This window comes from Erythranthe guttata, chromosome 11, assembly GCF_056151865.1.
Source record: "Erythranthe guttata isolate IM_541 chromosome 11, IM_541, whole genome shotgun sequence".
NCBI classification, from domain to species: domain Eukaryota; kingdom Viridiplantae; phylum Streptophyta; class Magnoliopsida; order Lamiales; family Phrymaceae; genus Erythranthe; species Erythranthe guttata.
The window spans coordinates 17660594-17684060 of record NC_142543.1 but is presented as its reverse complement, the minus strand read 5'-3'; the positions used below and the strand labels follow the sequence as shown (position 1 = coordinate 17684060).

Sequence of the window (23467 nt, the reverse complement as noted above, 5' to 3'; positions counted from 1 at the left end):
CAGGTTTCTATTTATTGATGATTAGTGTAATAGGATTTGGTTGTCTTGATCTTATCTCTTGTTCTAAGGATAATGTTTTTTTTTTTTTAATGAATTTGAGTACTTAGAAAATGACATACATTTTATAGTTAGAAAATAACTTCCCTGGTTTTGTTCTGAGTTTTATGATAAAAAAATCAGTATAAATAAAAATGAACTACAACAACAGAAAGTAGAAAAGATTATTGTTTTTTTTTCCCCTTCTTGTAGAGTCAAACTGGTATATCGAAACTAAATTTTGTGCACCTGCCGATTTTGATTTGAAAATTATCGATTTTGGAACAATAACTTTTTTTTCATTTCAATTATTCCGATTTTTTGTCGGCCGGAATTGGATTATATACGAGATTCCAATTTCCGATTCGATTTTATCTCCGTAAATTCCAATTATTATATATATTTTATAATAATTCGTTAATTTCGATTTAAATTTTTCCGATTTTGGAATAAAAAATTTAATTCCGATTTCCCATTTCTTTCCCTTGCCTCATTTGGTATGCAATCATTTGCAACATATGATCCTTCAAAGTTCAAATAAATTAGAAATGAGGCAATAGAAACTTCCATTGCAGAAGTAATAACTCTTCTGCTGCACATAATGCTGCTGCCTGAAAAAAATCAATCTTGAAACCAAATCTCTAAATTCTTGTCCGAACAAAATAAAGTTTGAATTTTTTTCCCATTTTATAGACCAAAAGACTAGGAAATGACCAAAATAGCCTTTGTCTAGGGCATACTCTTCCATCTCTTTTTTGCACCAAAAATTGAAAAAACACACACAACACACAGTGAGTACTTACAGAGTTCACACACCACTGTTGGTAGTGATGAAGGTGGCGGCACACGCGCCTTCAAATTCACAAATATTCCCCACGTGGGCTCTAAAATACGACCTCATCAAAACCCTAAAAAAACCCATCAAACCAAAACCCTCACTCAAACCCTTGGCTCTGTCGAACTCGCTAAGCACAACCTCGTTCAAACTCAGCCATGGATATCAACACGAAGAAAAATTCAACACCACCCACCACCTCGCCGACGACGGAAACCCAGATAAATTCAAGCTCCCCGTCGCGATACGCGGCGGCGACGCCGGATACGGCGCCGTTTCGAGGTGTTTTTGGGACGGAGAAGAGCTGAAACTCGTCGCCGTTGATGGGAGTGATGATTTTTCGATGTGGGATTCTTCTCTGAGTTTTGAAGATGGGGTTAGGAAATTCGGCAGGTTTTGTACGGCTGCTGTGAGGAATTTCTTCCTGCCGAGAAAAGTGAGTGGGAATTATTTGGAGTATGTCAAGTGGAAGTTCTTGCACCGAGTTTTCAGCTCCGCTCTACAAGTTCTTGCTACTCAGGTACCCGACTTTTCGATGATTATCGAGGAATTCCCGATTTTTCGATTGAATTTGGTTCAATTGAATGTGGTAAAGTTCAAGTCTTTATTTGATTAGGATGGTTTAATTTTGTCATGTTCTTGTTTTTCGTGCAAAAACATGTTCTTTGTAAACTTTTGCACTAATTTTGTAGAGTTTTGGTTTGTTGTGTATGATGATTATCGACGAATTCCTGATTTTTCGATTGAATTTCGGTATTTTATTTTTTTTCAATTGAATGTGGTGAAGTTCGAGTCTTTATTTAATTAGGGTGGATTTAATTTGACTTCCTTAATCATGTTCTTGATTTTCTTGCAAAACCATGTTCTTTGTAAACTTCTGCACTAATTTTGTAGAGTTTTGGTTTGTTGTGTATGATGACTAGTGACGAATTTCTGATTTTTGAATTGAATTTGGGTTGATTTTTTTTTTCAATTGAATGTGGTGAAGTTTAAGTCTTTATCTAATTAGGATACGATTTAATTTTGACTTCCCTAATCATGTTATTGATTTAATCTTAATCCTTGGAGTTGCTTGTAGGTTAGATTTGTTTGTAAATTTCGGAATCTTGCTTGCTGTAATGATTTTGAAAACTGATGAATTATATGCATGTCATTGTGTGTATTAACTTATTTATTTTGTCCCGAATTACTCTGACTATCTTGCATGTATTGACTCAGGATTAACTATGATATTTGAATGGTCAAAATCAGGCAATGTTTCGAGCTATAGGAATCGGCTATTCTCGTGCACTCCCATCTGCCGCCGCTCTAAATTGGGTTTTAAAAGACGGGCTTGGGCGGCTCAGCCGCTGCATTTACACCGCTACCCTTGCTTCAGCTTTCGATACCAATCTCAAGGTACATTGTTCTTTTCTCCCTTCAATATTTTCATGTTTTTTTTTTCAATGTATTGCTAACAATTTTTTATATTTTTTTTTATTGAAGAGGGTTAGATTTTCGACATCTGTCCTTTTCAGCTTGAGTATCGGAGTTGAGCTGTTGACTCCCGTTTTCCCGAAATACTTTCTGCTTCTCGCAACGATAGCTAACATTGCTAAGCAAATAAGCCTCGCTTGCTATTTAGCAACCGGTGTAAGTTTTCAACATATCGTCGTTCATATGAATTAAAAGTCGAATCTTTACAATTATCCCGAAAAAATGAGGGAATAAACATTTGATATTTAATAATTTTTTTGATCCCTAATTTACTAAATACGTTGTGTATATGGTGACGGAAATATCCAATTTATCGTGTTTGACAGTCTGCTGTTCACAGAAGCTTTGCCATTTCGGATAATATTGGCGAAGTTTCTGCAAAAGCCCAGGTGTGTATTAGTTATAATGGCGTCATATTACAATTTTAAAATATTTTAAATAAATTTCCTTCTTTTCGTGTATATTTGATTCTTGGTTCGATTCCAGATTCAAACGGTGTGCTTTGATAACGTTGGTCTTCTTCTTGCTGCTACCCTCAACATTTTGTTCAGAAACAATCAAAGGTTTGCTTCTCCTGTTTATCTTAAATTATAGGGTAAATTACGGCCATCCCATGAGGTAAGGTCAAATTACGAAAAAACCCCTCTTGTTTGGATAATTGCAACCACCCTTCAACTATGAATCTTCTTATACGTCCACCCTTATGGTGTCAAATTCAACATATGGAATATTCTCTAGTTTGTACTCGTTTTGTGTAAACATGCAGTTTCTGATGCACCACGATCTGATATATACAAGCCAATAGACACACGTTATGATCATCTTGTTTCATAATGTGGAGCTCGGATGGGGTAAAACAGGTACAAACTGGAGAATATTCCACATAATCTACAAGATTCCACTAAATTTGACAATGCAAGGGTGAAAGTGTAGGATTTTTTATTTTTTTTGAGAGGTGGTTGTAATTGCCCTAACAGGGTTTTTTTTTCTCGGTAATTTGACCTTACCTCAGGGGGGCTGCTGTAATTTACCCTAAATTATATTAGAAAAAATTAATTTAAAAAAAAAAACAAAAGTGTGGGATAAATTTTTGCGGTTAATTTGCTCGTTTATTAATCTTGCTTTTTTATGGTTTTTTAATTTCTCGATTGTGTGATAGGATGTTGGCAGCTCTACCATTTGTCGTGTATCCAATCTTCTCTGCTTTCGACCTTTACGGGATTTATCAAGGGTTAAAACACGTTCATTTACAAACACTAACGAAGGTTAGTCCTTTTTATTTTGCACGAAATATTTCGTTCCCACTTTTGTTTAAACTGAATATAATTATATATTTTTGCAATTAATTTCGTCTTTTTTCGAATACATTCTCGTGCAGGATCGGCTCGAGTCAGTAATAAATATCTGGATTCATCGACAGTATATTCCTTCACCAGCTGAAGTGAGTACAAAGGAAGGTATTAATTTCATGTGGAGCAAAGGTAAGAACTTTTTTTTTTTTTTTTTTTTTTTGCATTTAACCAAAATTACATGTGAATTTACATTTGAACTTTCTCAGAATTCGATACGGCCTTTTATTTATTTATTAATTATTAAATTACATTTGATTTAGGCAGGGAGCTACTACCTATTAGAATCGGATGCTTAAATCCCGAGAGAAAAATACCGAAGCTATCTTTGACCACATTGAGATTTTTAAAAGACGATGATTTCTACTTCATTTGCATGGAGAGCATAAATAATCGATCGGCAATAAAAGATGTACGTAATTTAATACAGCTTTTTATGCTGCCATTTTTCATTAAAAAAAAAATTCAAGATTTATTTTTTATTTGCAGCATGGGATTCTTCTCTCTCTACGGGAAGGGGCTGCCACGTCAGATGTTATCATGGGATTATTACAGGTTAAAAAAATGTCTTTCTACGACTAATTAATCTTAATTTTCACGTAAGCAAGATTTTTTTTTAATGTCTTATTTTGATGATTTTACGGGCATATATAGGCTTGTTACATACGAAAGGGACTACTGCGCGATATAAACAATCAGGATTATTGTTTTGAAGATTGTGACTCGTTAAATTCAGTTATTAGCGAATGGTTATTATTGATAAACGAAAGCAAGAGGTTTGCACAAGCTGATCTTGATGTTTTAATCGATAATATGTCGGGATTAGGGTGGGCTTGCAAGAATATTCTTTTGAGCACAAAGGAGCAGGCGAGATATAGTTTTGTGGCTGACTGAGGTTATTTAGGGTGTGTTCTAATTTTCGCTGTCGGGAATTCTTACACATGCGCATACGAAGGTTAAAAAAAAAGACGGTAGAAAAACGAGTTTTTTTTTTTTTTTCACTACTATTTCTTGATTTTGGATCATAATCCATGTTGTAGAAGAGTTGTAGTTACTACTATGTATGTAAAATATTGTACTTGCTGAAAGCAGAATCGAGGTCGATTAATAGAAATTAATTTCAGTTCGTTTTTTTTAAACATAACAAATCAAGTTTGAATTTTTTTTCCTTTATTTTTTTTCCGATGAGACTCGAAGTTTGGCTCGAGCTGAATTTTGGTGGTAACGAGGAAAATATATGTAACAATCAGGTTAATTGGGCAACTTGTTCAAACTCGATCCGATCAACGTTCAAATCAAGCTCAATACGATTTTTAGAAATTAGATTTGACTCGAGTTCAATACAACTTATAACAAATTTACGCAAATTACTTAGAGCCTGTTTGGCTAAGCTTATTTGATATTTGAAAAAAGGTGGGGTGTTAGTAATATAACAAAAAATATCTTATAAGATCTCTAATAGCTTATTTTTTACTTTACGGTTTTAACATCTTATAAGCTTTCCAAACACCCTCTTAATCAACCGATCTCAAATATTACAAGGTTCATCGATAATAGTACATATTTTTTTTTTTTTATTTATTAACATGTATATATATGATGTATGCATAAAATCTCTCCATTATTAGTAAATATTACAATTTCAAGAATGAGGATATGCATAAAACAAAATATTGATGTACTAAAACTATAATCCCCATTGTCCTTCCTAAAAAGACATTTCAAGCATATTGCAACCTATGAATTCAATTCAATACGAAATTAAATGCTACACCTTGTTATTTGTACTAGATGGATACGAACACTAGATCTACATATAATCACACACGCACCTATGTGTATGTGCGTTTATTAGGTAGTTATTTAATCTACCTCTCTAAATCCAACATTGCATGTAGTTTAATTTCCATGTTTACTGCACGAGAGAAAAGGAAAAAAATAATAAAAATAAAAAGAATTAATCTTGTCAATCACGTGCCATGCAAGCACAGATACACATGCAAACAAGATTTTCTACTTTCACACAATTAGTACGCTAATTCATGCAAGATATATATATATACCTATCTTGCATGGAGAAGCTCCGAAGTCTGAACAAAAGAGAAATCCGACCACCCCCCGCCGTTACTCTCCACGTACTGTTGCTGCCGCCGCCGCCATGCCGATGGCGGCGTAACCACCGCCGGAGGCTGCATGGCTTCCCCTTGCTCCAACACCCTCCATATCTTCACCGACTTATCCGTGCTCCCACTATACACCATAAACCGCCGTCCCCCGCCGCCGCCCCAATTATTCGACCCCTTCTCCTCCTCCACCGCCAGGCACTTCACGGGCCCACCATGCCCCGTCAGCACCGCTAGACAAACATGCCCCCCGCCCTCCCGATCCCTCCTCCACACGCAGATACTCGTATCGGCCGACCCGCTGAACACCAAATCCCCCGCCACCGCCACGCACATCACCGCCAACTTGTGGCCCCTCAGAACCCCGCCGTGCGAAAGAAACTTCCCCCTCTCCCAGAAGTTGACCAGGCCGTCAGACGACCCACAGTACAGCACGCTGCCTGCGGGGTCCACGGCCAGAGAAGTCACCGCACTCTCCTGCTTCAACAGCGTTTGGGAAAGAAAATGCCTAGTCACTCCCTTCCCTTCAATTTGCCTATGCCAAACTTTTACGCTCCCGTCCGCGGACCCCGTGAATAATAACCCATCGAAACCAGCAGCGACAGCGTTGACCGCATCCTCGTGCGCCTTGACCGATTCCAGACACTTGGAGTCTGAAATCCTCCACACTTTAAAAGTGCGGTCCCACGAGCCGGAGTATAAAAGCGACCCGTCTTCGCTCAAACTGAGGCACGAAATCGCGTCAGTGTGTTTGATCCAAATCGCGTTGCGGTGTTTTTTCACCTCCACGTAGTTGCTCGGATTGAACGAGCTTTTGAATTTGGCTCGGAAAGTTGGTAGGGTTCCGATTCGTTTGTGGAGGCTCGGGTCCTTTCTGGAGGCTTTCCAGATGCGGATCTTGCCGTCCTGGTGTCCGGTAAATATTGTTTCTCCGGCGATGATGATGGATTTGACGAACCCGGATCCGGATTTGAACCCAGAGAATTCTTTCTGGTTTTTCCATACACGGATATTCTTGCTCTCGGAGCCCGTGTAGAGGAGATCGCCCGTGGCGGCTAACGAGTAAATGTGGCCTTCTTTTCTGACGAGGGAGCCTCTCAGGCAGGTGTGGGAGTGAGATTCGGGGGCCACCTGAGAGGACCACGGAGATTTCGAGAGCGGCGATGCGGAGGTGATGTCGAATGATGGGTTGGGATTATTATTGATGTCAGTCGTCGGAGGAGACAGGTCGTCGCAGGCGGTGGCGGTGTCGGAGGCGGTGCTGAAGCGGTGTGGTTGTTCTTCTCCGGCGGCGGTGGGGTGGAAGGGGTTGTTGTTGTTGTTGGTGGTGGTGGGTGGTCTTTGTCGTCTGCTCGACAGGGTGTTGGAATCGGATGCTGCCACCATGTTATAGTTATGATTCGAGGCGGCGGTGGTTGAATTCTTCTTCATCAGTTGATCTGGTATCTCTATATATTATTTATGCTGATGATGAAATTTCAAATCAAGAAAGGGTTGCGCGAAACGATGAAGACGAAGATTGATTGTTCGTTCGATGAAATCGATAGAGAGAGAAACAAGGATGCAGAGAGAGAGAGAGAGAGAGAGAGAGAGATAGAGAGAGAGAGAGAACAAACCATTTTTTTCGAAGGGTGGCTGATATTATATCTCGTCATGTAAAAGAAAGTACGGCCATTAATTAATTAAGATCTTTCTTTTTTTCTTTTTTTGGTAATTCAATTAATAATTAGTTAACATCCTAAGTATATTGCACGGAAGCTTCATAGTCTTAACAATATTTGAATTGCGAATTTCTAAATATTTTTGGTGTTTCCCTAATTGTTTACATGATTTAATTATCAATTGTAAACTGATAGATGAAAATAATATTTATTTTGAATAAATTTGTAAAGAAACGTATAAAAAGAATTTATGCAAGAATAAAATCTTATATATGTTTATATAGCATATTCATAAATACACCTCTATACTTCTAATATTTACATGTTCGTATCACCGATTTTGTGTCCGTGCTAAATATCATCCTACTATATACATTATAGAATATAATATTTTTGTTATAAATTTTCCTCGATTTTTAGACAATCGAGCCATGTTTATTCACAATGTATATATTATAAAAATCAAGCAACCAATGTAATATGATTTTCTCAAGAAATGTAAAAAAGGAAAAAAAAAATGTGACAATTTGATTTTTTAATTTTGTTTTGGGATCAGAATGTGACAATTTGAATATAGTTCTTAGTTCTTAGTTCACAAGTTCAAATAAAAATCCATACAACAGGCTTGTATCTATCTCATTCAAGATCCGGTAAAGCTTTCATTAAAGTGCACGCTTCGACTGAAGTAAGTTAAAATTGCAAAATTTGACGAGTTCTTACTTTAGCAAGCCAGACGCCGAAAGAAGGCGCAGTGCTTGCTTTGAATTCTTCAAAACTGCTGAAGATCTCGGAATCTGCATTTTTCGTTTCTCGAGAAAATCCAGTGAATTTTGTACGCATTGTGGAGCTGGTATTTCCTTCAAAATAACAGGCCCCGATCTGTCAAACCAAAAACAAATTTTATTTAAAAACAGTTTTCTATATATATAGTAGAACCTCGATAAATTAATAACCTCAATTAAATAATAGTTTCTCTCGGTCCCGACTCGGTGAAAATGTGTTAAATTATTAACTCGATAATTTTAATAATTCGCTAAATTAATAGAATTTCCCTAGTCCCGACTGTATTAATTTATAGAGGTTTATCTGTACTATTCATCTCCCATGTGTGTGTGTGTGTGTGTGTGTGTATGTGAGAGAGAGAGAGAGACGGAACATACCCAGATTTCTTTAGTCTCCTCTTTTTCGAGGCGGTCTTATCATCGTCTTTCTCATCCTCAGAATCCGATGCGAAAACTTTTCTGCATAACGATAGATACACATTTTACATTAACATCTCATAATATATACACACAATACAATACACGCACATAGACACGCAAAAATACAAAAAACATACTTCTCACGAGCAGCAAGGAGTTTTACAATATCATCTGGTAGCATTCCATTGTTGTTATTACCCTTAGACGGCCCTTCTTCTCGTGCCTCTGTTTCCGGTTCCGGTTCGTCTTTCGTGCTTTCTTCTTTGGGCACCGATTTTGGGGTCAACTTTTGGGCCCACTGTCTTCGGCGTTCTTTACTCTCGCGAACTACCCTATAAGAGTTTCCTTTCATTTGTTAGGACATAATAACACGATTCCTCAACAATGTCTCAAAATTTGTCTTATTTAATCATGTCCGAAAATACCATCTAAAAATTATATGTCAACAACAATAAAATCCATCTTCTGCAGTCGCAAAGAACCGGGCAAATTAAAAAACCATAACGTAGAAACGAAAGTGTAGTGATACAATATCAGCAGCGTATACCTAAACAATCTTCTATATAAACGAATTAGCCGAAAGAGTCGATAGTGAATCGGCAAAGTAAAAATTTGGGGGTTTTATAAATGCCCATTATATATTCAAGACGAACACGAGAACAACAAAATCCACATAAACCCAATTTTCGATACCAAGAACATAATCGAATTCATTATATTTTTTAAAACCTTCAACAGTAAATCTTCAAAGGGATAATTACCAATATACCATTGCCCAGCAAAAATATAGTTTCCCCTTCTCCAATAGTATTAGCAATTCATTTAATCTAAATCGAAACTCACTGAAACATTCCCACTACCTACATAAAAAAAAAATTAATATTTTTTCTACAATATTCATAAACAATTACTTCAATCAAACTGTTGGCATTTTATCAAATACCTGGCCTTATGTTCTCTTTGAACTTTTGTTATCTCTTCGTCTTGTTGCATCCCCTAAAAAATAATTTAAAAAAAAAAAAAAAAAAAAAAGTTAGAGCTGCAATTAAAGATTTCGATTAGGGTTTTCGCCGAGAATTGAATAAACCTGTTGAACGGAAAACTCCTCGGGAGCATCGGTTTCGCTGTCCATTTCTTTGTCCGACATACTTTTTTTCGCTTCAATTGAAATCCGAAGAAGAAAGAATGAATTTTTCGGGGTTCTAGGGTTTGGGATTTTGCGATGTTGGATAAATATACTATGCGGTCAGGCGCACCGCAAGAGAGCTAAACATCAGATGCTTTGGTAATAGGGGTAGTTTAGTCATTCACTTGATTACTATTCTTTTTCTTTTTTCTTTTTTTTTTTTTAGGGACACTTTAACTTGAAATATTTTCATCTTACTACCGTTACTTAGTTATTGGCCAAATTACTACCACACCTAAGTATGGTTAAATTACGAAAAAAAATTCATATGTTGCGTAAGTACAAGCTCCCTTTTAATTATTAATTATTTTACGAAAAAATCCCCCAATTGATAAATTTCGGGGAACGTTCATTCGGTAAAATTGTACAAAAATTACGGTTCTCCAAAATTTCATACAGTACCGTTTGTTTCGATAAATAACCGAATTATCAAAATTTTATTAAAAATATTCAAAAAAAATTTATTTTTTTATCTTTTTTAATTATATATATATATATATATATATATATATATATATATATATATATATATATATATATATATATACCACACCAAATAAAGGATTGGTAATCTGGCATGTACATTTTTTTGTTCGGCTCGATTCGATCGGACTTTTGTTCGGTTATTTTTATGATACACCTGGTGAAGGTTATACCGAGTGAATTTTTACCGTTCACCTACACACACCAATATGAATATGTGCGTGTTTGTGTGCATATGAATGATAAAAATCTACCCGAAGTATTTCACCCGATATAGCATAGTATAAACCCTGAAGGACTATATTTTCTTACAAACAAAAAATAATACAAAATTTCATCCTTTTTTCAATATTAAAAAAAAAAAACTATTAGACGACAAAAAATGGGTAAATCTTTTCAATTAAATTATTTTGTATAATAAATTAACGTAAAGTTAGGTAGGAAGGAGGCAAATGCAATAAGTAGTGGCCCATGAGGCCCACCACCAAATTAAGTTCGGCCCAAAGAGTGTCAATATATTGAGCTGGTGGGTTTCTCACTAATTTAATTTTGACCAAGTCAACACTATGCTTTGATTTCCATTTTTAACACCTAATTGATATTACAATTACACTGCAAAGTGGAGTAATTTTTTTTCATTATTCGGTTTGGTATTCGAATTTTTGGTTTCCGAAATTCCGATAATTCGGTTTTGCCGAATACTGATTTTTATTTATTTATTATGTTATTTATATATATAATATTAATATTTATACTAAAATATATTATTTTAATACTAAAATCTATAAAAATAAATAGAATTCAAAATTTTAAATTTTTTTAATAAAATTTCGATAATTCGGTTATTCACTGAACCGAATTGCATATTTCAATTCAGATAATTAGTATGAAATATTGGCATACCAAAATTTCGGTACGATTTACCGAATGCACACCCCTGGTTATGAGCTTATAAGTAAACAAAGTTATTTTCGAGGGTGATTCTTTGCAGGTGATTTAGGCACTTCGATCGGGTGGAGGTGACATGTTACCATTCGGTGCAATTATCGATAAATGCATTTATTTAGCAAATGTTTTCTCGAGCTTTTCTTTCTCGTTTGTTAAGCGTTCGGGCAATTCTTTAGCCCACGCTCTTGCTCATCTTCAATGTATTGATACACTAGAATGACTAACGCTTCCGTATGATTTGGCCAATATTGTCTAATAAAATTTTCTCTTCTTAAAAAAAAAAAAGTAAACAAAGTCAATAATTTCAATTTTCAAACATATCAATCCAAAACCACAATTATCAATGGAAATTAAAACAAAATTTCTGAATTCCGTCGATTCCGGTTCAATTTTTTTTCCCTTCCGAATTTGGGACCATATGTTCTTTTCAATTCAATTTCAAAAATTACAACTTCCAATTCTTTCCGAAAACGTAACCGAATTTTTTTTTTTTTTTTCCATTTTCAATTTTTTTTTTTGATTTTTCATATTAATTTTTTTTCCCCAAAAGTTTAAATTCCATTCAATTCCCACCCCTATCCACAAGCAGTCAATCCTATTCATTCTAGATAGCTAGACCAATTCAAACAAATCCCTATCTATATTTTTATATACTAATCAACATATTAAGAAAACCTCTAATAATAAAGCACAAATAGTCAAAAATCCATCATCACTCCGAAATATCCAAAAATCCACGAGGCTAAAACCGTCATTTCACATCTGCAATTTCTGTACGCGCAAAATCGCAACTCCCCACTATTTACGAATAAACCTTCCCTTCTATTTCACACACTAACACACCACCCAAAACACACACACTTCGTCTTCGACCAATTTTCTCTGCAAATCAAACCATTTTTTCTCTGCAGCGGAGAAGAAATCAAAAACTTGAAATTCAGCTCCGATTATTCAAATTTACAGTTCGCCCCCCGCATTAATAAGCATTTAATTTTCCTCCCCACCAGTATCAACTGCTCCCCCCTCCCATTTAATTTTTCCGCCATTAATGCTTTCTCCACAAGTCAACTTTTTCATCATGCTGAAAAGCTTTTGATCCTTTTTCCCCCAATTTCCAACTCCACACACACACACACACACAATGATTCTTCTATTCCACCAAATCATCACTCCGCTGCTCGTAATTTCAATTCTACCCCTCTATTCGTTTTCACAGAGCGCCAATTCATCTGCGTGCAATCAATTATGCGGCGGAAAACGTGTTCAATACCCATTCGGATTCACCGACGCGTGCAGAATCAAGCTGAATTGCAGCACCGCCTCCGAGAAAATCGAAATCAGCGGCTTCGATGTGCGTAACGTGACCTCCGATCAGATTCTGGTCAGCCTCCCGGCAAATTGCAGCCGTCCGATCGGGGAGCTGTCGAAGCTCTTCGGGCCGAACTTCGCGCCCACGTGGCGCAACGGGCTTCTGTTGGAGAACTGCAATGTGCCGATCAACGACTGCGTGATCCCTCGACGATTGCTCAGCTCTCGGATCAAGTTCGAAAAATGCGATTTCGGCGCAAAAAATGATAATTATAATAATATTAGCTGTTATTCGGGTGGGCCCGATGATACGGCTGAGTTTTTGGATTATGAGGAAGTGGGGAAGAAAGGGGATTGCGGTGTTCTTCTTTCTTCGATAATGGTGGATTTGAGTGACGACGCGAGTAGCTTTAGTGGCAGCACTTCGATTGCGATGAATTTTCAGATGTTGGAGCTCGGGTGGTGGGCTGATGGGAAATGTGATTGTGATCCTAATGCCGATTGTAATAAGGTTGATTACGGAAGTACGATAGGGTTTCGTTGCAAGTGTAGAGAAGGATTCGTCGGAGATGGTTTTTCCGATGGGAGAGGTTGCCGGAGAGGTCAGTTCCGTTTATTTTTATTATGCGCTACTTGATTTAAAATAATCGTAAAAATTGGAATATTTAAATTGTTTATTTTGGTCGTATATGGAGTTCATGTTTTCGGATGGGTTAATTGAATTTTTGACCAATGTGAACTGAGGGAGTTGGAATTATTGACCTGTTCATTGCCATCTTTCGTTGGACTGGATTGGATAATACAGTTGAATTTGAAACTCAGAAAGTTCGTCTTCGTTGTTAGTTGAACAATATATACGCAGCGTTTTACTTAAGTTAAAAACTCGACATTCAATTTAAGCAAAGTGAAAATTTTGTTAAATTATTGAGAGGTTAATAGAGTATGGTTCTTAATTCTTACATCATCGGCAGGTGAGAAGGTGACTTGTCTAAAGCGTGCTCGTTGAGTTTCGTATCGTTGGAGTAGCATTTGTCGAAAAATGATTTGTTGGTAATTAATTAAATGAAATGGAAAAAGAAAGTAAAGAAAGATACATAGAATAACCAAAAAGGAGGTTGACTGTGGCCATATAATATACTATGATTAAAGTATGATTTGCTAATTAGGATTATAAGTACTTTATTAATTGGCAATTTGCTAGTTGCTAATTGGATAATCGCGTAAGTCAAAGCTTACGCAATTCTGTTCGTTTTTCTAATGAAAAATACGAGGAGCACATGGTAACTAGAGAGATTTGATCAGATGTACATGAAAGTCAGAGGAAAGAGAGATTCCAAAATAATCTCGAATATTAGTCAAATAAGATTCTGAAAAATTTGAATATTTGATGTTGTTGATACTGCTCGTAAACTGATAGTAGATGTGAACGAAGTCGAACTATTAGAATTTAGAACAATAATACCTCTGCGTTTTTAGTTTAGTTAAATATATATATATATATATATATATATATATATATATATATATATATATATAAATGATGTAGTGAACTGTGAAAAAGTACATGTAACAACCTACTAACTTTTTTTTCATTATCGATTTTCACGTGTATCAGTATCCGATTGTGGTGCTCGAAGATACATGTCCGGCCGATGTGGCGGATCTCGAGTTGGCATTCTTATCGGAGGTATTTTTTCCTCTATCTTTTCTTGATAAATGATTAAATTCATCCATCGTAAATAGTAAGTATTATAATTCCTAAATGTAACTATTGATTAAAATCCATTTTGTTTAATAGGGATTATTGCCGGAGCGTTGTTGATGGTTGCTCTAGCGGTCATCTACTACTGCGTGAGGAGACGCAACGCAACTCTAAAGAGCCGATTAAGCACAAAGCGCCTCATAAGCGAAGCGGGGGGAAACCCAAGTGTACCGTTCTACCCCTACAGAGAAATCGAGAGGGCCACGTTTGGCTTCTCCGAAAAACAAAGACTCGGAATTGGTGCCTACGGCACCGTTTACGCGGGAAAGCTCCACAACAACGAGTGCGTAGCCATCAAGAAACTAAGATACCGTGACCATGAAAGCATTGACCAAGTCATGAATGAAATAAAGCTACTATCCTCCGTGAGCCACCCCAATTTGGTCCGCCTCTTGGGTTGCTGCATCGAAAATGGGGAACAAATCCTCGTTTACGAGTACATGCCGAACGGGACCCTCTCTCAGCATCTGCAGAGAGAGAGGGGCTCCGTTCTCCCGTGGACCGTGCGGCTCACGATAGCCGCCGAGACGGCCCACGCTATCTCACACCTCCACTCGTCCACGAACCCTCCAATTTACCACCGAGACATAAAGTCGAGTAATATTCTATTGGATTTCAATTTCAACTCGAAAGTTGCCGATTTCGGCCTCTCGAGAATCGGCATGACCGATGACTCACACATTTCGACGGCCCCACAAGGCACACCCGGGTACGTGGACCCGCAATACCATCAAAACTTCCATCTTTCTGACAAGAGCGACGTGTACAGCTTCGGAGTCGTGCTAGTGGAAATAATCACCGCCATGAAAGCGGTTGACTTTTCGCGGGCCCACAGCGAGGTCAATTTGGCCGCCCTCGCCATTGACCGGATCGGAAAAGGGCGGGTCGACGAGATATTCGACCCGTTTCTCGACCCGAATCGGGACGCGTGGACGTTATCGTCAATTCACAAGGTTGCTGAACTGGCGTTTAGGTGCCTCGCTTTTCATAGGGATATGAGGCCCTCGATGGTGGAGGTGGCGGATGAGCTCGAGCAGATCAGGCTCAGCGGGTGGGCCCCATTGGACGAGAATGTTATGGGATCTTCGGTGGCATCTTCTTGTTCGTCGCCTTACGAGGGGAGTGAGAGATCGTTAAATAAGAAGGTTGGGGTGGGGAGTAGGAGGTTGGTTGTTCCGGTGAAGGCGCCAGGTGGCACACTGCCATTGGTGGAGGAGAGTTCGCCGGTTTCTGTACAGGATCCTTGGCTGAGTGAACAGAGCTCACCATCAACTAACAGCTTGTTGGGTAAAGGAGCTCGGTTAGGCTGAATATTTTTTGCTTCTTTTTTGAACCTTTATTTGTGTATACATGTGATCTTTTTTTAGTCATTTTTTGGTCCAAAAGAACTGAAATTTGAAAATTAGAATTTTAATTTTTTTTTTACAAAGTTCATAATAAAATATGATTTATAATTCTTTTTTTGTATTATTTTATTAATAATTTTGACACAGTTTAAGAAAGGTGTTGAATAGTAATTAACCAAAGATTTATAACAAGAATGATAAAATATTCAAGAAAGAAAAAAGGAAATCGTTAAGCAGAACACGTGATCATCGATCGCGTGAAGCTTCATTATCGTGTGTGTAAATGAACGACAGATATACGCAATACCAGGTTAGACAAATTCAGCTTTAATTCAATCGATTTTGAAGTCCAGTCTGTTTGTAACGATCACGAGTGTTCGACTAAAAATGTAAACTAAAAATTATAACAAATAACAATATAGATAGATATACACAATACCTGGACCAATTCAACTAAAGTTCAATAAAAGCAGGTTGGAAATTTCTATTTTACACACACGATATACAGTTTATATACTTATTTCGACATCAAAATAAGTTAAATCTATATTCCACTGTAAACATATTTCCAACCCAAGAGTTTTCGATTCAACAAAACTAACCTGGAATTTTCTAGCCATGGCTTCTTGGATCAGAAACCGGACGTACTTTTCTAGATTCAGCCCTCGAAAATTGTCCAACCACACGAGCATGAGGTATAGTTTCTTCTCCACGAGCTAAGGCATCAATGTTTTCGAGCAAGTATTGTCTTGGAAGGCGCCCCACCACATTCCCCTCCTCGTTACCTTTTCTGTCCAAAAACGCGAAATGTGGGATACCCTCAACACCAAATTCGTCGAGCTCTTGTTCCCATTTCGTATTGTCAACATTCATCATAACAAAATTTACTCGGTCCCTATATAAAGAATTGCAATATATTTAGATTACAAAATATGTCCCCTAGTAGTGGATTTTGTGTTTACCGGGGGGCAAATACGATACGATACGTGTATATATAGAAACACTAAAGCATCACAGACATACGATACGTGTGTATATATATTAAGCCAAAGAGTAGTGATTACTTGTACTGCTGCTTCACTTTGTACACATCTGGAGCTAATTCTCGACATACTTCACACCAATCCGCATAGAATTCCACAACAGTTGGCTTGCCATTTGAAAGAGCCTATACAGCAAAACCACAAAAGGATTAAGAAACGAGCCGGATAACCACAACAAACCCAAAACGTGAGCAATTAATAAAATTGCTATCCAAAAAAAGCTTAAGTTGATCATAATACTTCAAAATCGATCGAAACGCATTATCTTCAAACGAATTCATAGGCAACTAAACAGCAAGCACAATACAGATAGTCTCGAGATTATGAATCGGTATAGTACAATTGAGGAAAGCAATTATGAATCTTCAATTGTTATAAGTCAAATTAATTTTGAATTAATTAATTTTCCCCAAATATTAATTTTTGCAGAGTTGTCAAATTTGTTAACAAAATGAAAACCTCTTCATATGGCAATGCGGCGGCGGAAAGTTCCTTCAACGATGAGCCTCCTCCGACGTCTAATCTCGCCGACAAGAACAATCCGAGAGCTCCGAGTGTAGAACCAAGTGCGATTCGCCGATTGAAGTTTTTGTCCGGATACTCCGGAAATCCGGTACCGGTGGACGGAGTTGCTTCTGCCGCGGCGGCGTTATCCGAGCTTCCGTTGGTTCCTGATTCCGGCTCAATCAACGGCTTTTCCTGCACAAATTGCTTTATATTAGCCGCTAAATAATCGCCGCTCAAAAGCTAAGGGAAACAAAATTGACAGCCGTACGTCTGCCGCGGCGGCGGAATCGACTGGATCGGGGTTGTTTTGGCAGAAAATCCGGCGATGCCGGCGAGTTTTCTTCTGAACACAGGAGGAGAAATTCACGAAGCTCGGCGGTTGGTGAGGTGATTGGAGAGATGAGGGGCTGAATCTGGGAAGGCCGATAGTACTAGAAGTGGAAGCTGCCCGAGCCATGGCGGAGAGCGGCGGAGGAGCGGCGGGACTTTCTGCTTACGGTGTGGTACAAAATGGTCAAAGGTACTACCCGTTGTTGCTGCACCTGAGTTAGCGGATACGGATGATTCCCACCAGATCCTTTCTCCTGTTGCATTATTTATCTTATAGTAATAAATAATAAATTATTATTTTAATTTAATTGGATAGATAATTGTACAATAATTGCGTTCTATTTTCCATTTTTGGCGAAAATTTTTATATTAAGGAAAAATTAAATAAGCAATATAAATCTAAGGGTAAATATTAGTCTAAACCAATTGAGAAAAGTGCACCTTATTTAGTACTAATCATCTTATATTTATGGAGCTTATATGAAATATTTAAATTTTGGGAAATTATGGTGCATTTACTACATGGTTTCTTATATATCTACACTTATCTTCTAGATTATTTGGTTTGAAAAATTATAATAAATACTCTTATATATATGATGGTGGTGTTGCAAATGTTTTTAGAAATTGATTTTCTAAGTGTTTTTCTCTCATAATTAGATATTCTGGTTTTAGATGTTTGCGAAATTAACTTTTGGTTCTTTAAAAATAAATTGATTTAAGCAATAATTTGAAAAACAGTTGTGGATTTGCTTTTTTCTTTTTTTTTTTTTTAAAGTTGATATTCTAGTTTTTTTGCCTACATTTCTAAATTTTAGAAATAAAAATTTAATGTCTACTTAGATGATGTTTACAAAATCTTATTTGAAAGCAAAAACAATTGATTGTAAGTTAAGTGGATATTAAGTGCCTATTTATAAAAGTTGTAGATATTTACAAATATGCTGGAAAATGAAATTAAATAGAAAAAATAATTCTATGGATGCTTTTCAAAAAATAGCTTAAAATAACTTATTTTAGAGAAGCACAAGGAAAAACTGAATTTGCAGAAACCTAAAAACATATTATGAGGAGAAAAAATGCTCATAAACTATTTCTAAAAGCTTGCAAACACCACCTTAACTCATGACATTACTTATAACTTCTGTTTTTAAATAAGTTTCACCAATACCACCATAACCTTAATATAGTTTTCGAATGGACACTGGATTTATTGTTATTAGGGCAAATTACGGTCATCCCCTGAGCTATAATCAAATTACGAAAACCCCCCTCCTGTTTGGGTAATTACAGCCGCCCCCTCAACTATGTATTTATCTTACGAAAAGACCCCTCCAGAGATAAATTTAGGGATGTTAATTCGGTAAAACCCCACCAAAATTTCGGTACGCCAACATTTCATACCGTTTACCGAACTAAATATACAGTTTGGTTCGGTAAATAACCGAATTACATAAATTTTACGTAAAAATATTTAAAAGGAGGGGGTGGCTGTAATTACCCAAACAAGAGGAGTTTTTTCGTAATTTAACCATACATCAGGGGTGGCCGTAATTTGCCATTATTATTATTATTATTATTATTATTATTATTATTATTATTATTATTATTATTATTATTATTATTATTATTATTATTATTATTATTATTATTATTATTATTATTATTATTATTATTATTATTATTATTATTATTATTATTATTATTATTATTATTATTATTATTATTATTATTATTATTATTATTATTATTATTATTATTATTATTATTATTATTATTATTATTATTATTATTATTATTATTATTATTATTATTATTATTATTATTATTATTATTATTATTATTATTATTATTATTATTATTATTATTATTATTATTATTATTATTATTATTATTATTATTATTATTATTATTATTATTATTATTATTATTATTATTATTATTATTATTATTATTATTATTATTATTATTATTATTATTATTATTATTATTATTATTATTATTATTATTATTATTATTATTATTATTATTATTATTATTATTATTATTATTATTATTATTATTATTATTATTATTATTATTATTATTATTATTATTACTACTATTATTATTAGTACTACTATTATTAGTACTACTATTATTATTACTACTATTATTATTATTATTATTATTATTATTATTATTATTATTATTATTATTATTATTATTATTATTATTATTATTATTATTATTATTATTATTATTATTATTATTATTATTATTATTATTATTATTATTATTATTATTATTATTTAAGTTCATTGATGGTTGAAGGAATTTAACAAGCCCAACACTTAATTAGCCAATGGAAGAATGTCCAATTAGGCCAAGTGTAACGTAGGTTGTGCAGATATTAGAAAACTTTGTAGAACCCTCATCTAATATTTGTAGGGTTTCATTGAAGTAGAGAACATCTGCTAGCCATTAGATCAAGTTAATCACCACCTTTATTGAAGAGGTGGTGTTGTATAAATATGGGTAGGGAATCCAATTCTTGATTGATAATTCAAAACCGTTTTTCGAAATCATTGACTACTAAATCCAGTATGATATCTAGATTTTTTGTGGGAACACCTTCGACAAATTGAGTAACAAAATATCCTTGTCCGATATTTTCTTGCTACTAAATCCAGTATGATATCCAGATTTCCTGTGGGAACACATTCGTAACAAAAAAATTATTCTCCGATATTTTCTTGCTATTAAATCCAGTATGATATCCAAATTTCCGGTGGGAACACCTTCGACAAATTGAGCAACAAAAAACTCTTCTCCAATATTTTCTTGAGTAACGAAAAATCCATTTAGGATCTAGATATTAAACAATAATAGATTTTCAAAGAAATGAATTAGTTGATTAGTCTGTTAAAGTTTTAGAATTTTGGAATTATGGTTTAAGAGAAATGAATTTTCAAAGCTGAAGTGTCAATACCGTCCGATTTTTCAAATAACTAACTACTTTGAATTAAAGGGTCCTTTGTGAGCCTGATTAAGCCCTTTAGGCATAAGGTAATAAATATGTTCATGCTACTCTCTTCATTTCAAAACACGTTTTGCTTTGGATCGTGGCAAACATTAAAAAAAAACTAATAAACATGTGTGAATTTTAGGGGGAAGACATATAAAATGACTAAAATAAGATGTGATTAATTATATTTCCTCTCAACTAATTAATAATAATAATAATTAATAAGGGTGATTTGAGAAAATAATAACTAATACATCATTGAAATTCACGAGAGAGATAATGTAAAGGTTAAAAGTCGGATTAATTGTATCGAAACAAGACTAATCCAGTCCCACTTATTGTTAGTCGGATTAATTGTATCGAAACAAGACTAATCCAGTCCCACTTATTGTTACAACATAAAATATGTAATATTTTTTTTTCTATACATACAGTATAAAATAATTATTTGATAAAATATTTCAATTTTTTTTTTCAAAACGGTTGGAATAATTTACTGATAACATATTGGATCGGGCATTGGAATTTTCAAGATATGATATATATAATATATATTTCCAATCCCAAATCAGAATAATTCGAAAAATTTGGAAACTGGAATATCGGATATCGGGATGAAGGTATTTGTTCCAAAGGTGGACAATTTCGGATCAGGATCGACGAAATTTGAATAATATGGAATATGAAAAGTTGTTTGCAAATCGACAATTAATTTGGAACAATGGGATAATAATAATAATATCAATATGAAGAAAATAGAAAGGAGCCTCAGTCGATGAGAATAAATTTATGAGTAGATAATCCAACATTAATTGCATCCTTATCTAATTCAAAAACTTGTGGACTAAGTATTCCAGCAAATTTTATTTCTGCTTAAAATAAATAAATACAAATGTAAAATGCCAAATAATTTATTCCTATAAATTTCTGGACCCTCTTACAAATTGTATTTTGACAGTGAAGATGGCTCCTAAATCAGTAACCCCCCGTTTGGCTCTTGTCGGAATTCTATTCGCATCGCTATTGATTTTTCATGAATGTACGTCTATTTTATTCCTATTTTCCTAACCTTGATTTGCGCTTTTTGTTATTGTTTTATTAAGGTGGTGTTTGCAAATGCTTTTCGAAAGTGATTATGCGGATTTTTTTGCTCATAATCTGTTTTTAGGTGTTTGCAAAATCAACTTTTGCTTTTGCTTCTCTTAAAATAATCTGCTTTAAGCTATTTTTTTAAAAGCACCCATAACCCTGCTTTTTCAATTTTAGTTCATTTTCCGAAATATTTGCAAACACCCCCAACTTTTAGAAATAAGCACTTAAAACTAACTTAAATCACAATCACTAACTTCTGCTTTTAAATAATCATTTGCAAACACCACCTAAATCGGGATTCATCTTTCTCCAATTTTAATTTCTAATTTCATTTCTTGATTCACAATTCTTTGCCACTAAGCCCTTTTGTTTACCCCAACATTCATTTTCGCTACCATGTTTATGTGTGAGGTTTTTCTATTTGTTTTTCAAATGTTTTCAAAAGAAATGCTTGGCAAATGAGTTTATTGCAATTGGTATCTATATGTTTGTTACACCAAATTGATCTAAAAAAAAAAAAACAAATGTTATTTTATTGACAAAAACTCTACAATTTAATTTTTCTAGCGCTGTTTAGGGTGTTATGTGCTAAAAAAATTGAATCATAGACGATTTCTGCCAATAAAATAACATGAGTTAGTTTTTTAGCAATTCAAAAATAACACAGGGGTACTAATTGCAATAACTCCATTGACGAATGTATATGTTTTCTTTCATTCATTTTAATCAAAGAAAATTAAAAAATTATAAATCATTTCTGGAATCCATTTCTTTTTCAATTGACTAAATGGTCTCACAAGTGCTATAACGAGTGAAATAAACCAGATAACATAGCACTCATATTTTTTTGTTTTGCATATATACATGTGGATGTGTATAAAATATATATCAGAAGTAATTAAATAATTAATTATTATTTTTTGTTGTTGTATGAATAGGCAGCCACGTCAGAGGAGAAGAGGGGTCTAAAGAGAAAGGAAGAATGCTGAAAGGGTTCATTTCGCAAAAGAAATGCATGAAAGCCGGACATTGCAAATCAGCAAAGTGTTGGTGCTGCGTTGCAGATAATAAGGCTTGTTGGAAAGATCTTCAGTCATGCATACGTCACTGCAACCACTCTTCCCATTCTCATACTCTACCTAATTACATACATGATTAATGTTTTATTTATTTATTTTTATCTTTATTTTTTAGTCTAAATAAAATATCTTGTTATGGGTGGAGATAATAATTTTTAGTTTTATATGGGATGATTATGAATTTAATTTTGTTGTCGTCCGGGATGACGTATTTAATGTTTGCACATCTTTCGTGTTTGTGTTTATGTATAACCGATGTTTGCCGTTTTGCATGGACGCTTTGACCTCTTAACGTTTACGCATTTTGAAACGTACTAAAATTTAATTTTGACCATTTTTATAATTTCCCGAGATAATGAGAAACAAATTTTAATAGCAAATATTCGTATATTTTTGTTAAATTTTCAATTACACACACACACACACACACACACACACAAAAGAGTATAGATTTATCCAGTCACCTATATGGTTGGTTGTGGGTTCTTTCATTACCAAAAAAAGAAGAAGAGAGAATTCTTAATTTAAATATAATTATATAATAATAAGCAGTGTTCTAAAAATCGGCCGAGGCGGCCGACTAATTGGTCGCCGAGGTGGAGGCGGTCCAAAACCTTCACGATTTTAGTGTAAATGATTGAAAAATTGGTTTTTTGCCTGTGAGGCGGTTTGAGGCAGTTCGAGTCGGTCTGAG

The 23467-nt window shown here is 34.9% G+C and overlaps 5 protein-coding genes and 1 long non-coding RNA gene across 7 annotated transcripts; 3 read left to right on the top strand and 3 right to left on the bottom strand.

Annotated features, from left to right (window-relative positions):
* The first annotated feature begins 166 nt into the window (after window positions 1-166).
* RUS4 (root UVB sensitive protein (Protein of unknown function, DUF647)) lies at window positions 167-4822 on the top strand. Of its 2 annotated transcripts, XR_016034580.1 has the most exons (11): window positions 167-1391; window positions 2123-2269; window positions 2357-2503; window positions 2674-2736; window positions 2834-2910; window positions 3507-3612; window positions 3726-3828; window positions 3960-4108; window positions 4186-4251; window positions 4351-4679; window positions 4737-4822. XR_016034580.1 is itself a non-coding variant. In XM_012979626.2 (10 exons), the coding sequence occupies exons 1-10, from the start codon at window positions 867-869 to the stop codon at window positions 4588-4590; spliced, it is 1623 nt and encodes a 540-aa protein (XP_012835080.1). In that variant the 5' UTR covers window positions 167-866; the 3' UTR covers window positions 4591-4822. The 2 variants fall into 2 exon arrangements, 1 of the variants encoding a protein (XP_012835080.1); XM_012979626.2 differs by having other exon boundaries at window positions 4351-4822.
* Window positions 4823-5635: 813 nt separating this feature from the next.
* LOC105955784 (protein JINGUBANG) lies at window positions 5636-7390 on the bottom strand. Its single transcript, XM_012979578.2, has one exon. The coding sequence runs from the start codon at window positions 7248-7250 to the stop codon at window positions 5760-5762; it is 1491 nt and encodes a 496-aa protein (XP_012835032.1). The 5' UTR covers window positions 7251-7390; the 3' UTR covers window positions 5636-5759.
* Window positions 7391-8040: 650 nt separating this feature from the next.
* On the bottom strand, window positions 8041-9937 carry LOC105955782 (UDP-N-acetylmuramoyl-L-alanyl-D-glutamate-2, 6-diaminopimelate ligase). Its single transcript, XM_012979577.2, has 5 exons — window positions 9770-9937; window positions 9626-9678; window positions 8820-9014; window positions 8641-8721; window positions 8041-8359 (listed from the first exon to the last, which is right to left on the bottom strand). Exons 1-5 carry the CDS (start codon window positions 9827-9829, stop codon window positions 8197-8199), a joined length of 552 nt encoding a protein of 183 aa, XP_012835031.1. The 5' UTR covers window positions 9830-9937; the 3' UTR covers window positions 8041-8196.
* Window positions 9938-11958: 2021 nt separating this feature from the next.
* Window positions 11959-15823, top strand: LOC105955826 (Protein kinase superfamily protein). Its single transcript, XM_012979623.2, has 3 exons — window positions 11959-13209; window positions 14223-14294; window positions 14406-15823. Exons 1-3 carry the CDS (start codon window positions 12441-12443, stop codon window positions 15677-15679), a joined length of 2115 nt encoding a protein of 704 aa, XP_012835077.1. The 5' UTR covers window positions 11959-12440; the 3' UTR covers window positions 15680-15823.
* A 332-nt stretch (window positions 15824-16155) lies between these two features.
* On the bottom strand, window positions 16156-17883 carry HCF164 (Thioredoxin superfamily protein). Its single transcript, XM_012979624.2, has 4 exons — window positions 17534-17883; window positions 17218-17457; window positions 16780-16883; window positions 16156-16610 (listed from the first exon to the last, which is right to left on the bottom strand). The coding sequence occupies exons 1-4, from the start codon at window positions 17720-17722 to the stop codon at window positions 16328-16330; spliced, it is 816 nt and encodes a 271-aa protein (XP_012835078.1). The 5' UTR covers window positions 17723-17883; the 3' UTR covers window positions 16156-16327.
* A 3596-nt stretch (window positions 17884-21479) lies between these two features.
* On the top strand, window positions 21480-22972 carry LOC148767126 (uncharacterized). The gene is made up of 2 exons (XR_016034263.1): window positions 21480-21641; window positions 22633-22972. It is a non-coding gene; the product is annotated as an uncharacterized LOC148767126 (long non-coding RNA).
* Window positions 22973-23467: the final 495 nt, after the last annotated feature.